A 17,717-nucleotide genomic window follows, 5' to 3' on the forward strand; every position below is an offset into this window, starting at 1 on the left:
CCAGGGGTCCTCAAACTACGGCCCTCGGGCCATATGCAAATACAAATATTGTATTTGTTCCCGTTTTGTTTTTTTACTTCTAAATAAGATATGTGCAGTGTGCATAGGAATTTGTTCATAGTTTTTTTTTAAACTATAGTCCGGCCCTCCAACGGTCTGAGGGACAGTGAACTGGCCCCCTGTTTAAAAAGTTTCAGGACCCCTGGTTAGGGCGTGATCTATTATTTTAAATTAAATAAAAATATTTCTCTAATTAATTAAGGGAAAAATATTCAATTAACCAATATTTTATGACAAATCTGGATGCTCTATTGTATTTGAAACATGTAAGCATTGCCTGAGTCTGCCTGGTAGGAACTGTATAGAATGATATTCATGGAAAATGCAGTAGAATTATTTGTATTTGGTGAAGTGGGATATATCACATCATATATTTACATAGTATTGCAATAGTAGTTTATTAATTCCTATGGGAAACTGGGGGACTGTCATACAGCATAGCCAGTAGAACAGGTATCTTTACTGTTTCAAATGACTTTCCTACTCCACAATCTTTATTCCTGCCCTTCCAATGAAGACCTAATAGGTAATTGAGCCTAATGAAGTATGCTTTCATATCTCTGACATAATGATATGCATTTAAGAATATAAAGATTATCTGTTAGTCATAAATATAGTACAAAGTATGGACAAAGCCCATCAAATCCTCATAATGAGAGAGGTTATATTACTTAGGCCAGAATTAATGTTCACCCCACTTCTTCATTTCAGTGAAGCACAACAATGCACCCATGGATCTGGTGAAAAGAAGAAAATTCTCATATGGGTTTTCATAAGGGGAAGATTTATTTCTATATGAAGCCAAACCAAGTTTTTCTTTTAGTTAGACTCCAATGTAGTCGAGGATTTTGTATAGAGATTACAAATTCTATTTCTGCAGACTGAATATGTATGGGGATAATTTGTACTGTATGCAAACTATAGTAAATACAAAGTAAATTTTATCATCAACAGCATGAAAGTAAACATAGTTAAACTCACATTAAACTTCATTTAGAGCATGCATTCTAAACGGAGGCTGTATGGCAACCAAAGGTGTAAAAATTGGGTCTTTGAAGAGAGGAAAAAAAAATGTTTTTAAACTTGATTTTAATATTTTCTTCCCTCACCATTTATCACCACTATACCCTTTTCCAACTCCAACCCCCTGTTCCCGCCACAATCACCACACTGTTGTTCATGTCCATGAGATCTTTCTCTTTTTATAATTGAGAAAAAAATCTTAAAATATCACTATGATTTGTGGCCTTTTGAAACTTAATACTCCTGACTCCTTAGTAGTTAGTTTCTCTCATTTAATTAAATAATTTTTTTCTCCTTAGATGGAGAATCTGAAAAAAAGGAATTGAGAAGCATTGATTTAAGATTTTAAAAAGCCAAGTGTTATCTTTAAATTTTTTATACTATCCTTAAAATCAGGGTTGACTTTCATTTTTATCCAATTACCTGTTTACACTTGATATGATTTCCATCTTTCCTTGCTTCTTAGCTTTCTCTATTTTGCTCTTCACTTTTTCCCTTTGAGCCTGTAGCTGATGACTGGTGTGAACATGAGAAATGGCCACTCATCTTTACTCTGTTACTAATCTCTAATGTTACACTTGGTGAGTGTTGGACCTCAGTCATCACAGCAAAGCAGAAGTCATAACAAACCCTACTGTGGCAAGACTGACATCTTTCTTTATATCCAATTCTGACTGTCATGTTAAAATGTGGTAAGATGACTAGAAAAGGGGCAATGAAAAACAGGATCAACTTCCTTAACAACATTTCAGGGTAGCTTCTCACCTGGTAAATTAACTCTAATACACTCATAATTCTAAGGAATATCTTTATAACTGGTCAAAATAGAAAAATGGGACAACAGAAAGCATTCTATTCCTATTTCTTAATATTTAGCATAAAAATATGTGGAGAGTGAACTTACTGTCTAAAGTATATTAATGACTCTACTATTATAATTTACAATCTTTCAGAAGTGATTACTCTTATTTTCCAAAATTTTACTAACATAAATTATACATTTATCTCATTCATTTAAACATTTTTCTTTGCAAGTCACTTTATATGAAAATATTTTGCAATGGAATATGGCTTGCTAGTTTGTTCAGAATGTATGTCCCTAACACTTTAAATTAAAACTGGAAGGTAGAAAATTCTTCATAGGGCAAGAAGTTTGCTTTAGGAATCGGGGGGCAGACAGTGAGACATCTCTGATTTTATTATTTTATAATATTTTATCCTTAGTCAATTCTATTATAAAATATGGACAATGCACCTTTTTTTTTAAAGGGTCTCATAAAGGTTCTGAGGCTGAAAATATGTGATAAGTAATGCAAGGAGGCTGCAAGAGGTGAAGTGAAACTGCAGCCACACAGCAAGACAGGCACTACACCCAGGCAATCATGTAAGCATTGCCTGAGTCTGCTTGGTAGGAACTGTATAGAATATTAACTATGGAAAACCTTCATTGCAGATACCATTAAGCTTTATGAGAAGGCTAATTCCTAGATTCAGTATTGTATCATTGTTATTTTGGTGATATCTGTGGCTCATGGTTGATTTTAATGTAGCACACCAGCACTATACCTGAGAAAAAGCGAAATAGTTTTATTTTTTCTCTAAATCACCCATGGAAGAAAATGTCCCCAGATTATAGCATCTTCCTGCTTTAGAGGACAAAGGAGGGGAAGTAGAGATAGTAGAATGTATATGTTGTGCTATAAGAATTAAATTCTTCTTATAAATATAAAATAGAATTTAAAAGGAATAGCTTTTCAGAAAGTGGCTTATGTGATTATCTTCCTCCAAGAGCAGGAGACCGTTTTTGCTGATATCTATTAAAATAAATTTTAAAAATGCATTGGCATCATTTAAAGAGAACTAAGCAGTGATTTGAGGAAGTGCTGTATCTGTATATATAACAGCCACAAAAACAAAACAAAAAAACTATACATTTATTTTTTTAAACACTATACATTTAAATAGATCTCCAAACTGAACTAGAACATCATTCCTCAAAAAGGATTAGAGAAATCTAGTCAAAATGCTTTGTTCTTTTAATATCTGATTTGCTACATTTCCTGATTCAGGGCTGATTTTAGCTAATTGTGATCAACCCTAAAACGCAATTTACTTCCAAATTGTGGTTTTAGATGCAATTGTAAGAATTTATATGCAGTGCTTTGTGAGAGGCACCAATTAAGCAAACCTAATTTTTCATAGGCCAATATTTGAAAAAAAATTATTCTAATCCAGGTAAATTTAAGGAAAATGTATATTTTGAGTATCAACTTGATATGCCAGCATATCCATATTATTTGGGCACACAATCTATTACTGAAAAAAAGTGTAGTACTATAATCTTCTTGGTGTCAATAATCTTTGATTTTGTAAAAGAAATTTTAGGCAACTTTGGAGGTATATTATCTTCTAAGTCAGTGAATTTCTATATAGGCTCTTTTTCTTTCCTCACACATTTGTGAAGCAATGTTTAAAGTACCTTTTCAATGTGTATACATCAACTTGGAAGTATTGTTTAATAAACTTAGTAAGTGTTTGTGTCAGCGGAAAACATAAATGAAGAAGGGTTTGAAAGTTTAGATTTACATAACTTTAGGAAAAATCAACCATGCAGGGGTAGGACCAACAGTTATAGATAATTTTGCTTTAGTACTTGTTTCTTTGATTTTCAGAGGTCCTTCTGTTTTGTTATTGTAGGGAAGTAACAAAAATTACATCTGAAATATTTTCAGTTTTTCTGCTAACCCTAAAATAAAATTGCAGCAGCAACAACCTAAAGTTTCCATTATAATCATTTGAAAATTGCTATGGACTTGAAGCATAATTTTGTTAGTGTGGTGTTACTGATGTCTCTAACATTTTTAAGGTAGAAATTTCTATTACAAGACTAAGGTTACCTCCTATATGTAGTACAATCACCCTAAATTGCTCAGTAATATTAATGCTAAGACAGGAACTACAGGTGACATAGGCATGCCTTTGTTTTCCCATTGCTATTTCTCCTTAAAGCGATGCCCCCTTTTTAGTCACTGAACATGAAGGCCAGTTAAAATGTCCTTATTGTTTGTAATAACTTTTAGAAAAATTCGTATGTTGTTTACTAGCAGCAGGCTTTCCACACAGGAAGTAGGATAAGGCATCCTTGGGGCCTATTGTCTTCAGAGCATTATATCATATCCCATCGCCTCCGCAAGTCAGTTCCTCCTCCTCTGCCTGTGCTTCCTCCATTTTTTAAAAATCATTTGGCTACACGGAGCTGCCTCATGTCATTCTTTGCATACATCATCTCTGTTTTTTCTCTTTTGCTGCACAATGGCCCAGCTTTTCAGCTGTCCCAAGTGCGATCCTTTACTAAAATGGGGATTGAATGAAGGTGGAGCACAAATTATCTGGAAGCAAAGGAAAACCAGGCCTTTGAAAAGGACCCAGAAAGGCACGAGTAATGAACCAGAGTGGCCTCGATGAATTGCTGGAGAGGGAATTCTCAGTTTTGACGCACAAGGAGCACACACATGGAGACCAAGGAAAACCTAGCGAGAGAAGCTCAGTGTGACGCCTGCCTCGTGGGTTGGTCAGGATAGAGGGTTAAAGCCAGTAGCCCTCCAGACAGGAGCAGAAACAAATGTATTTTATGAGTAACAGTAAAGCATTCAAACACACCGTGTTGGAGCACAAGGTACTTTGAGGAGTTGACATCCCTTCATAATTCATGTTCATTGTTCCTCTAAGTAAAATATGTGTCTCCCTGTAGTTATTCTGTTAGGAACTGTACTTTCAAGGCAAGAGGACATTTTTGATAATGCACATCTTAAACTTTTCATTAAACTACCAAATTTAAATTCTACCTTTTTGTGCACTCTGACATTTTTGTCTGGCATTTTCATTAATTTTGCGACATACATAAATGTAGCTGAAATGTTAACTGATCAATACTGTGTCTCTCTCATGTAGCACTAGCACTCCGCTCCCTAAGGACCACACAGCAGAACAGAAATTAAATGTGTAAAATATCAAATGTTAATGTTAAACACAGCGGCACTTACTGTATAATGACAGAAAAGGCTAAAACAATTCCAAATGGACAGATGGCACCACAAATTATCTACAATCACATTTAAGGATTAAAGTTTGTCCTGTAAAATAATTCTTTGACGCACAGTGAAGTGTGTCCTTTTACTGATAGCTCAGTTGTCCAATTATTTTTGTGCTCATTACAGTGAGAAATGACAGTACTGGAAAGAGAGAATGCGCACTCTTTTTTTCACCCTATGTTGCACCCACTGACATCCATAAGAACACAAATGTCTGGTCAAGAGCCTGATGAAAATCAGGCCCAGTGTATGAGACATTTCCACGTCTGCAGTAGATGTTTCCAAAAGACAAGCCGGGCCTTCTGCGCCACATCCGTCTGTGTTCGCTCTCAGGCATACAATATTCATAGTGAAATTTAAAAACCTAATTCACAGCACAAAAACAAGGACAGCCCCAGGAACGTGTTTGCTTATATTTTCCCCATCACCTTCTAGGCCGATTTCAGCTCCTAGTATCAGCAGCTGGCTCTGAAGCTTCCCCACAGCATATAGGCACAGGGCTAAAGAGGCCAGGGCAGCTCTAACCCCGCGCTTCTCACCCTCTGCACTTCACTTGACGTTAGGACAAAAAGTTATCGTTTTTCCATTTTGATTTCATTATTCTACTTTTATTTTGGGTAGTAAATTAGAAAAGAAGAATAAAACAGAGTAGAAAAAGGGCACTTAAACGTTATAAAGTTTACTGATCTGGGCCTAAAACCAAGCCACATAATGGTACAAATGCACATGCTCCACGAGGCAGCTGCATTTATGAAAAAGTGGGCCAAGTGGAACCAATATTATAATAATAGACTCATGATCCAGCCACAGGGAATGATGGGAACAATATGCTTGTAACAATGGGGTGCTGCTCACACTCTTCTCCTAATGGAAAGCAGTTCTTTTCAATAAACTGTGCTAAAAAGGCTCTGGTTATGCAATGATATCCTTGAAACATTTCATTTTTAAGTACTCACATCATTAAATATCTATAAGGTAAATAAAATCCTACAAAAGTTTTTTTTTGAATTGTTGTAACACTAAGATTACACGGTACATTTTAAAAATTTCTTTTAGAAAGAAAATAATATCTGCTGTGTGAATTTGACCAATATATTTAACCTTTCTGTGCCTCTGTTTTTTCTTCTGTCTATTGGAAAATAATAGTATCTAACTCATAATAAGGAAATATTAAATGGATTAATGCATAACAAGCACTTTCATGTATTAGTGCTTGAAAAACAGTTCCCTGGCACACAAATGCTTAATAAACATTAGTTGTTACTATTATATAAGAATCTTTTTGCATCAGAATTAAATCTGAGGTTAAAATAGATGATTGATAGATTGTAAAATAGTTTAGAATATAAAATGGAAGGTCTAGGAAAATTGCTACAGCACCATGAAGCTATGTCTTTCCTCATTTAATAAGTAGCTTTATTAGAGCAAACCCTTATTTATCTGGCATCACTGAATAAAGAGTTTCTCCACATAAGAAACATTTTCATACTGGTTCATTGGTTGGTCGATTGATTTAGACAGCCATTTATAATAGGAGCCTACTAAATGCGAGATACTCCATAGGTGATGGTGGAGTACAGGTGAAACAGGCAGGGTGCCCATTTTCATGGAACTCTCAGTTCAGATCTTGATAAGTGAAGTTGGGTTTCGTTATTTGTTGTTTTCATCACATTCAACAGAATGTAATTCAGCGCTTTTTATTTCCTTAAAATGAAACAGTTAATATTATCGTTTCTTTTCAAAGGTACTCTTACTGTGTGTTCTCATATTAGTTTGGCCTGTTTTTCATCATCGTCAGCAGTCCCTTTTCCTACCTTTACTGTGGAGAATGTAATTCAGCGCTTTACATTCTGCGCTTTACATTCAGCGCTTTTTATTTTCTTAAAATGAAACAGTTAATATTATCGTTTCTTCTCAAAAGTACTCTTACTGTGTGTTCTCATATTGGCCTTTTTTCCATCATCGTCAGCAGTCCCTTTTCCTACCTTTACTGTGCCCTCCCTCCCTTTTTTGCAAGCATCTTGCACTCAGCTTGCTTCACAAGCTGACCACCAGCTAAAAGAGATATTACATTTCTTATGCAGGGAACTTTGACCCTCCTACAGTGAAATCATTCAAGTATTATCATGTACATATACCTAAGTTTCTCAGAATTTTGGTGTCTGATTTTTTTTAATCAGAAACAAGTTTTGAACAAAGTCTGCCATCTTGAATTCACTGCACATGAGTGACATCTAGAAGCCAGATGAATTTTTCTGATGACTTACAAAACACATTGTAAAGCTAAAGTGTTAAAAAGGAATGTTCCTCAACAAATTACATAATTACATAGATTTCTCTATTTTCCAATTTTGTAAACAGCTATGAGGGAATGACTTTGGAAGGAGCGAATCACAGATAGCAGCATAATATTTTGTTAGAATATTGTGTCTTTGATAAGGTGCCATGGAACTTGCACGTAATAGCATAAAATATACAAAGAAATTCAATGTCATTTTTCCTCATTTATGTCAAAGTGCCTCTATGATAGTGAAAAATCACAATTAAGTTTGCTTAACAGTAACCCCCCCCCATGTACTTTATATGTGAAAGAACTAAATAAAAGAATATTGAAAGAGCAGTTTCCTTTCTAAAACTTTTACGATGATGACAATCTCTTTCTTTAGAAGACAACAACATGTCTATGGGAAGCAGGCTGCCTAACTTTCTGGTAACTTACAACATAAAGGGACATACACACTCTTTGTTCCATGTGCTCAGACATTAATGAAAGTCCCATACAAGGCCTGAAAGGAGGACAGAGCTCAAAGTACTAAACAGATGTGCACACACTCATTTGAATGGTAATACTAAAATGTTGATTTGTTACTATAATGAAGGCTCTTCATGTAAACCCCATAATAAAGTCATATTCTGCTAAACTGGCAACTATAAGGAAGCATACGGTCTTCATATTCTAACAAATATGACAATAAAATAAAGGATTTCAAAAGAAAAACTTCACTTAAACTTCAAACTGAAATCCTGAACAAGCAAAAATAATATGAAAGCAGAAAATTCCCGCTAAAGCGCAGAGGAAAGGATTCTTTTGGATTTTCTAGCTTTGCAAGTTGGTCTCCTCAGCAGTTTTTAAATAACCAAAGTAAAAGGCTACAAGATGAACATTGTTAGAGGACTATTTGGCTCTATCAAATTCTCACTGGTGCCTTTTTGAAGACTGGAAATCTCAGAAATAATAAAATGCCGCTTACATAGGTCACATCCACTTCCAATTGATCCACATATTAAAGTATCACCAGCTAGCATTCTACTGTCAATCATTTCATATTTTGAAAAAATAATATCTATAGAATGAATACAATTAAAATGAGCATGGCCAAAATTATATTAATTTTTTTAACACCAAGGACTTTTCTTGGCTCTGCTATTAGGATTTTGGATTATGCAATATATAAAATTTTACTTTTTAGCTGTCGTGGAGAAAATTATACATTGGCAGTGGAGATGTCTTGTGTTCCGGAAGTCTGCGGGGGGAGGGGGGTATTCTTGGACTCAGACCTTGAACAATCCATCAGGTTCTGCCCACGGCAAATCTGTCCAGTCAAGTCTTAAAATAGGAGTTTTAAAATGGCCACATCAACATAGCTGTTACTATAGCCACAGAAACATGCAGCTATGATTACTGAATTTAATGAATAACAATGTAAGTAATACAGTATGATCATACCACAAAAGCAGCAAGGCTCCTTGGGGGTGAGTCCCAATCAAAGCAACTATTAACGTAGTATGCAGCATTTATAAGCACCATGACACAGCGCTTCGTTCTGATAAAGTTTCTTAGTAGCAGCTGTAATGAAGATGAGATATTATTAGAAATTACAGGACTAAAAACCATCAGATATATTGCAAAGTCTTCAAGCTTACTGTGATTTTCAAAGGATTCAGAAAGTTAATAAAGTTATAAGAATATACCAAGCAGTTTGGCTCATGAGTTAAAGGGAAAAAAGTATCTCTGGAGGAAGTGGGAGAGACTGAATTATAAGAGCAATTTCTTAGCTAAATATATTTCTTTAAATAATATTATCAGGTAGGATGGACTACCTTTGTTCAAAAGAAAAAAAAATCTCCAAAGGATTCAAAACATTTTTTGCTACTTACTGCAAACCTTAAATATATTGTTCAGCTCTTAAATCTTGTTGAGATCTAAAGATTCTTTAAGTGCTTTAATTTCAGGCTATTTCAAAGTGAAATGGATAACTTGGAATTTTTTATTTAGGGTCTTAGAGAAAAATCCTGCCAAATATTGCTTTATTATAGAAAACACTTCCCCCCCCTACCATTTTAGTAGGATTCTCCCTTTCTTACTATCATATTCTCATTTTTCTCTCTTTCCCTCCCTCTCTCCTATCTCTATCTTTCTCTTTTCTACAATATATTTAACCTATATTTTCGTATAATTTTGGAGTTAGGGAAAATTTTATGGCAACCAAGTGCTTTACAAAATCTTTTACTAAAAAAGATATATAAGAATTGACATAATTAAAATTTTAAATTAAGGCATGACTATAATTATAAAAAGAACAGCCCATATACTAGATGTTGTTCAAAAATTTATCTACAGCTATGTTAATAATTAGAATAATATGTATGCAGGTTAATATTTTGTTACTTCCAAATATACTTCAATGCTGATCTGGTATTTCAAAGTAGCAATGTAAAGTTTACTGAGGCCATCTGGAAAAATATATATGTGTAAATATAGATGCAAGTACATGCATACCAGCTTTAATAAGTTATTCAAATTCAAATTCCTTTCAGTCAAATTTAAGAGTCTCCCTACTTGTTTTCCTTCTGGGCCCCTGATCACTTACTTTAAGAGCTACTTTTATAAATTTTATCTATAATTATGGAAAAATATAATCTGTATTTCTATTTAGACAGATATTGAATTTGTCTCATATATTGTCTTTAAACAACCTGAAATCCCACTGTTTATGGTGACTGATTTGATTAAAAATAAAATTTTTTTAGTCTTCTAATAGCACAAGAAATTATTAAATATTTTAACACACACAAATAAGTTCTGCAAACTTTATAGACATATCAAATTCATTTTATTTTAGCTGTGTTAGTTAAAAGTAAACATTTTTGAAGGGGTTGCTTAGTACTCTTTCTTAAATTGATTCAAACCTGATTTAAAACTATAAGTCTAATTACAAGCTATTAAGCCTAATTTAAAATTTCTTCATGACAGAAAAATCAGAGTCCCTGATTTTCTATTTTCTTAGCTGAAAATGTCAATAAAAGTTCACTTCAAAAAGATCATAGTCAAAATCTAATTAAGAAGGTTTCCCTTAAAAGATGGAGCCCCCTCTCCTGTGGATTAGAGGGAAGAGCTTTATGCTGGGCTCGCTTTACACACACCTGCGTCGTACCTGTGGGTGGTCTGGACATATATTTGAACCTTAGCTTTTGGTGTTCTCATTTACACATTCCATGGCAATCAAATTGTATTTTATGTTCAAAATGATCATTCTTTTGCTAATGCATGAATACATATCCATTCTATGCAGTGTCTACAGTATCCCCTTTCCTTTTTGACCACCCCCATCCCACTTATTAGTTTGGTATTGCCCTTGTTTGATCATTTAAGGAAAGGAAGGGAAGAGAGAAAAAGAAGGAAAAAAAAAAGAAAGTCATTTCACATAAGTAGATGTTAAAAAATTGTATAGCCTTCCCCACCTCCATACCTCCAAAGTTTATTTGAATTTAGTTAGATGTTTTACAGATTAATCAGGTCTTCCCAGAGGGATTAATCTTTCCTTGCTTTTTACCTGTTTAGAGAGTCTGTTTTCCTCTTCAATGTACTTCTGTTCTTTGGGTATTAATGTTCGTAAGCTGGCTTTCACCTATACATCAACATAATGTGTCTGTTATGGATTAATATAGTACAAATGTTTACAAGTTTTTCATGCAGTTCAATTTGCAATAGTTTCTAAAGTTTCAAAGGCCTGGCTGCTGTGCTCATAAAATATAAATGTATACAGTGGCACATGCATGCACATTGCTTACGCAGGCAGGCAGCGGCCCCAGTTCAGCCGTAGCAGCAGCCGCCAACATAACAGAAAGTGTGGGTGTGCCAGGCAGTGGCAGAAGCGTATTCTCCAGGATACATCAAGGTTTAGAGAAAATGAGGAATGACAGAAATTCTCTACAAATCAGGAACAAAAGCTTTCATGAAACTGAACTCTTTAGCAGTACAAAAAAGCCAAAGTTAAGACTTACAGCATTAAAAATCACATCTATTTCAAGATAGATGACCCCCTTTGTTGGCCCTGTCAGCTGCTTGTTTTTCAAGACGTAGGCTTTCTGTTCACCATTTTGAATCTGCGGGAAAAGGACATGACAGCCGTCTGTCTCACGGTCTCCACTGAATACACTCCCTCGGTGACCTTTGACCCCCAGCTGCTGAAACTGACAGAGAACCCAAAACAACTGTGGCAATTCTGACAAGTACCTGTTCATTACCAGGATCAAGTCTGTCAGGAAAAATTAACTATCATGGGATTCAACATGGCCGTGAATTGAGTATGTTAAAATTTTTAGTGTTCTTATTACAGACCTTGGTTGAGAAATGACAGATATAGAGCTGACGGGTTTTTTTTTCTCCTTGAGCAAAAGCAACACAGAGCAGTGTGTCAGGTGCATAAAACTTACAGACAGCAATGGTATAGCAACTTTGCCCAGAAAGTCAGCACTTCGATCCCGATCTTCATCATAAACTGTCACTTCAAGAACTGAATGGATATCTTTAATGTTGCTGCATAATAAACATACATAAGGAAAAAAAGACTTCATCAGTGGAGAACAAGAATAAAAATGCTTTTGAAAATTTAGATAGCTCCAGCTGATTCTGTGTGTATATGTTTTTATGTATGTTATTTGCATACACACATACACAAGGTAGTTTGGTATGTGATAGAATTTCCCACAATGCACCTTAGTAGACTACAATGATGGTTCTATTATCTGGAATTTTGAGCACCAACAAAATTTCAAGTTATAATTCTTTAATGAAATATAATTTTCCACCTGGATGGCCACAGAATAGATTATTATAAAGACAACAACAAACCACCAATATGTGGCACTGATATTTTTTAGACTTTTATTTCTTCTCATTATTGCAATAATTTCTATCTTCCTATTACCCTACATAAAACACCATCAGGTTTGATATTAGCAAGAGTCACAGTATAGTTAATATAATTTTGTGTGTTTTTTAAAATTATAATAGGACATCTTTTTGTTTACAGCTCTCATGAAAACATTGAGTTATTTCTGTTGGGTTTATAGTAAAAATTAACTAACACAGAAAACAGAATGGAGAAAATGTAGCATTGATAGCCACTGTACCACCCTAGGATTTAGAAATTAAGTAGTGTCCCATTATGTTCCAAAGACAACATTTGTTAATAAACAACTGTGCAAGCTCTTCATATTTTTGTTTCTGGAAAAATAAGCCCCAATTGTTGACAGCATTTATTCTCTGATCAAACTGTTTACCAAGAAAACATGCATTAAGAGAAGACAAAAATGAATATATTCATTACTGAAAGACTGCAACCACATGTGAGAAAAGGCTTTATCGGGGCACAATCAATTAATGGCTTTGATAATAATCAAACCTATTCATTCAATTATGCATTCCAGAGAAAAACACTCTCCACAGCCTTCTAAGAAGTACAAGTCTCCTGACCAGGGCTTTCATCTTTTATAAAAATGAGGAATTCCTTAAAGATAAATTGGTCAGATAATTAAATTTGATTAGTTACTGGTTCTTAAGCAGAGACATTATAAGACATTAGTAAGGAATTTAGCAATTTTTCAAATACAAAAAAAACCCCCCAAAAACACAAAACACCCTATGCTAGAAAACTTTTAAGAAGCACTTCTTTTGGAGTTTTCCTTTGTTCAGTTTAAAAGCCCAGTTTAGGAACAACAACAACAACAACAGTGATTTTAGGGGATACTATAGTGTAGCATTGGCAGCCTTTACAGTACATAATCAAAATGGCTTATAAACTTTTTGAAACAAAAGGAAAATTAACTCATAGGGTGTTTTGGTTCCTAGACCAATACTTAATATTCTTATTGTGTTAAAATGCAACAAGCCAAAACTAAAGCATCTGCCGAATTGGAGACGGGATTGTTTGCTGATTTGAGCAATGGAACAAATAGAGCTTTGTCCTCCTTGGTGTCAGTGCAATCCAGGAGAATTTCAATAGAAAGTATAAAAGGAAGAAGCAGTATGGCAGTTCAGTTAAAGGGAGCAAAATCCTTAGTCAAATCATATAGAAAGCACAGCTTAAAAAAAATGTCTGTGAAAACAAAAGAAAAATGGCAAACCCTTTCCCCAGGTTTCACTATCAGGACAGTGATGCAATTATGATATTCATTGTTGCTAGCAAAGGCAGCCCAGATGCATTGAGCTGTTAATCGGTTAAGAATAAATGTACACACAAAATCTCAAAAATAAATATCATTTGGCACCATTTTTTAAATAAGCTCAAAGTAATTACTACTTACAATGTGAAGACTTTGTTCCACTCAGGATTGAGATTTTTGTAGACAGTATGTGTTAGAAGCCTATCATTGTTCAGTTCTACTACACAAAATGGGTCACTTTTACCTACAAGAGATTTGGGGAGAACATTTTTAGTATAAATAGCACCCACAGCTCAGAGTGTCACAATTATGACTGCATCTCTTTTAAACAATTTTATAGAACACAAAAAGTGAGGTACAATTTTTTAAAAAATTAAAACAACATCAAAATACAGTTAGCTGTAACTGGATGATGTTAACCATTGTGACTCAATGAAATTTAGAACCAGAAAAAAAAGGCAAAAGAAAGCAAATTATATAACTGATAGTATTTCAATTTATAATTTTTTACAAAAATAATAATATAATGGCTAATTATGATGCATGCCCATCCCCATGTCAGTTTTTATTTAATTCTATAGTGACCACTTGAAAGGTTCAGGCCCTCTCTTTTTATCCCATATATTTTTCAACTTATCTGACTAACTTGTAACTTGTAACAGACTTTCTAAATAAGTTGATTTTGGAAAAACTGTTATATTTCAGAATTATAGCTTTTTAATCTAATTTAAGATTCTCTTCTAAAATATCTAAGGCATCACAAGAAGATAAATTAGACCCCTCTGAGGCAGAAAAAAAATTGGTTATTTAAAACTTAACCTTAACAACCAATCCACATTGTAAAGAGCAGTATTTTTATTTCTTTTGTCCACTGGAGTAAAGAATTTGGAAGTTATCTGTTTACAGCAAGTCTGTTTTTCCATACTCAAATATCGTCCATTCAGCAATTATATTATGTGATGTCCTCAATATTTTGTAATGTCACGAGCTGTATTATAAGAACTCATAAAGTCAGAGGCTCTATGGGGGCAGCATTAATGATATTACTGCAGCATGTAATTTGTTTGATACCTTATACAAATGACAATGAAATCAATATTTGGACAAAGCTGTTCAGAGGTCATATTTTTTAAACTACAATATTGATTTAGACTACATAAGAGGTTAATGTGAATATTATTAACTTTAATGATAAAGAATAATTGTTTTAAATGAATTGTGAATTGTAGTCACAGTAGTTTACACTTCTGCGAAAGCTTAAATATCAGTGAAGATTTTCAATTAAATTTTAATAGGAAAGAATTCATTAGCTATCAGTGACAGATAAGCTATATATTCCCACATAGCAAGGTATTTACTTTCCATGTTATAATTCTTAAAATGAGCCATACAAACTTTGACTCACCTTTAATTTAATTTTACATTAAAAAAGAGATTTAGTATATGTGTGTTAGTTCAGTGGCCTCACATACCCCAGGATAACTGCATAATTTAACATTATAGTAGTCTTCTCAATTTTTGGTCTTGTGAATAATTTTCAATAAAGACTAGACGACTGAAGGTCTCCAAGGTCTGGTGTGAATTTTACCTGTGGTTTAGGATGTTATCTTTTTCCCCCACCTTCATTCCTTTTGCCCTACCTGCAACCATAGTCACACACCATGGAAAATTGTATTAAAAAGAATATTTTATTCATTAAAACACATTGTAATAAGTTTTATTTGGCACATGAACAACTTTATTTTCTCCCATATACTTCATGTACAAGCATAAAAATTGCATTCAAACAGTTCTCAAAGCCTTACTTATTCTTAAGGGTCATATGAGGTATCATCTTTCCACCTAGCTTTGTGAGTACTGACTATAGTATAAACAAAAGAGCAGAGAATATAAACTACAACCTCAAATAGTTTATAAAAGTGTTGGAAGGTTAAAACATACCTACTATAACAATGAGAGAGAAAATTAAAGCCATGTTTATGATAGAATTCCTTGTCAAAAGAGAAACTACTTCACTTTAGACAAGACTTTAATTAAATAATTAGCTTTGGAAGCATATACTTAAAAGACAAGTGTAACTCATACTCTTTCTTGGATCTCCTTTGATTTTTTCTCATACATTAATGTTAATCTTAATTCAGTAAAAAAGTTATATAAAGATAGCAATTTGGGGTATTTTTGTTCCCCCATTTTCACTTGTTTTACTTCAATTACTCTTCTGGCTCATTTCACTCGGTATTACTTGCCCTCAAGTGAAAAGCAATATGCAATAGATTCAATCAAAACTGCACCACCTCTCCAGTAGCAAAACACAAGAACTAACTCCACAGACCAATATCTATGGAGAAAAATGTACTTTAAACATATACAAATAGAGGTTGAAAATATTCATTTGATTTTTTCACAGGAATTATATTCAGTTGTATACAGAGTTTTCAATTGTTTTAATTTACCCTATGGAAATTCTTGTAAATCACTACCTTCTTTGTTACAGTATCTTTATTTGGTGACAAAAAGAGATCTGGAGTTAGTGATTGGCTAAAAGATCTTAAAGAAACTAAATATGTTCTTAATGTTTAACACTTCCCACATCTTGTTAAGAAACAAATATATTTATCAAACCCTATGCCCACAAGGCAGTGGCTATTCACATTTTCTTAGTTGATTATTTCTCAAAACTATTCCTAGGGAAAACCAATATTAGTCATCTATCATCACATTACTTAACTCTCTCATTCACTCTTTTCTATTGGAATAAAGGTCTTAAAGTAAGAGAGCCAAAAATAATTTGAGCACCTATTGATGCACTTCTCAGTCATTTTGCTATTCTAATTCCCAGTGGCATGCTATCATTATCAAAAATATTGTCCTATCTGCATTTATCTTATAACTTGAAATGGGTAAGCAATACAATTTTTAAGAGGCCATGTCATTATACACTGTGGAATATAATGGTACTTACATCTTTTATTAAAAAATATATTTTATTGATTTTTTACAGAGAGGAAGGGAGAGGGATAGAGAGCTAGAAACATCAATGAGAGAGAAACATCGATCAGCTGCCTCCTGCACACTTCCTACTGGGTATGTGCCCGCAACCAAGGTACATGCCCTTGACCGGAATCAAATCTGGGACCCTTGAGTCCGCAGGCCAATGCTCTATCCACTGAGCCAAACTGATTAGGGCAGTACCTACATCTTTTTAAGAGAGTCTTTGCCTAAGATAGACCAAATTCCTATTTAAAATGGCTTTAATTTACACAGATTTTTCTCAATCTAAAATCCATCATTCTTAAGGTGCTTACAGTTTTATGAAAGACTGAACTCTGGTCATTGACATGAACAATCCTGGAAAGTTCTGCCATTTTACTCTTCTCTGAAACTTTATTTTCAAGTTTAATACCTTTGATGTCTTTCCAGAGCTTACAGGTTAAAATCCACATTGTATGGCATGGGAGATAGCCTTTCAGTCTTACTTTCAATCTCAAGATCTTTACAGCCCCTCACTTGAGCTACACCACACCTTTCAAAATCTCAATCACTCCATGTTCTTCCAAGAGCACCGGGCAAGAAACTGAAGTTCAAAGTGGGAGGCCAGTGGTCTGGGGGGAAAGGCCTAAATTTCAGAGGCTGAACAAACTGGGAATGAACACTAACTCCATGATCCTGGGTCTTTCCTTTATGGAAAAAGTAGTGACAATAATGGCTCTTTACAGAGATAATAGAATATAACTAGCAGAATGTCTGGCACATTATCAGGGCATCAATAAATAAGAGCTTTAAGTAATGTCTTTTGAAGCAGAAATATTTAAAACACAAAAATGTGCCTTAAAGTACAAAAAAATAATAGGGAATAATTCATATTTTGAGTTAAATCTCCTACTCAAAAGATTAAACATTTGTAAAATATTTTACAAAAAATAGCAAATAAAGAGCAGTTGTAATGCTTATCTACACTAATAAAAGAGAAACATGGTAATTAGCGTACGACTGCTACCCTTCCCATTGGCTAATCAGCATATCCTTATGCAAATTAACTGTCAGCCAAGATGGCGGCCGGCAGCCATGCACTGAAGAGCGAACATGAGGCTTGCT

General features: G+C 34.1%; 1 protein-coding gene across 13 annotated transcripts in view; it reads right to left on the reverse strand.

Moving 5' to 3' along the window:
* MCTP1 (multiple C2 domains, transmembrane 1) overlaps positions 1–17,717 on the reverse strand; it is a 448,818-nt gene that overhangs the window by 146,431 nt on the left and 284,670 nt on the right. For 12 of the 13 annotated variants that reach the window (XM_014543980.1, XM_014543975.1, XM_014543979.1 and 9 more), the window contains 5 exons: positions 13,764–13,866; positions 11,892–11,994; positions 11,460–11,561; positions 11,009–11,083; positions 8,902–9,021 (listed from right to left, as the gene is read on the reverse strand). In XM_014543980.1, coding sequence (XP_014399466.1) covers positions 8,902–9,021; positions 11,009–11,083; positions 11,460–11,561; positions 11,892–11,994; positions 13,764–13,866 — 503 coding nt within the window. The remainder of the gene's footprint in view (positions 1–8,901; positions 9,022–11,008; positions 11,084–11,459; positions 11,562–11,891; positions 11,995–13,763; positions 13,867–17,717) is intronic. The other variant, XM_014543974.1, reaches the window with a different exon arrangement.

This window comes from Myotis brandtii, unplaced genomic scaffold (assembly GCF_000412655.1).
Source record: "Myotis brandtii unplaced genomic scaffold, ASM41265v1 scaffold344, whole genome shotgun sequence".
Lineage (NCBI taxonomy): Eukaryota > Metazoa > Chordata > Mammalia > Chiroptera > Vespertilionidae > Myotis > Myotis brandtii.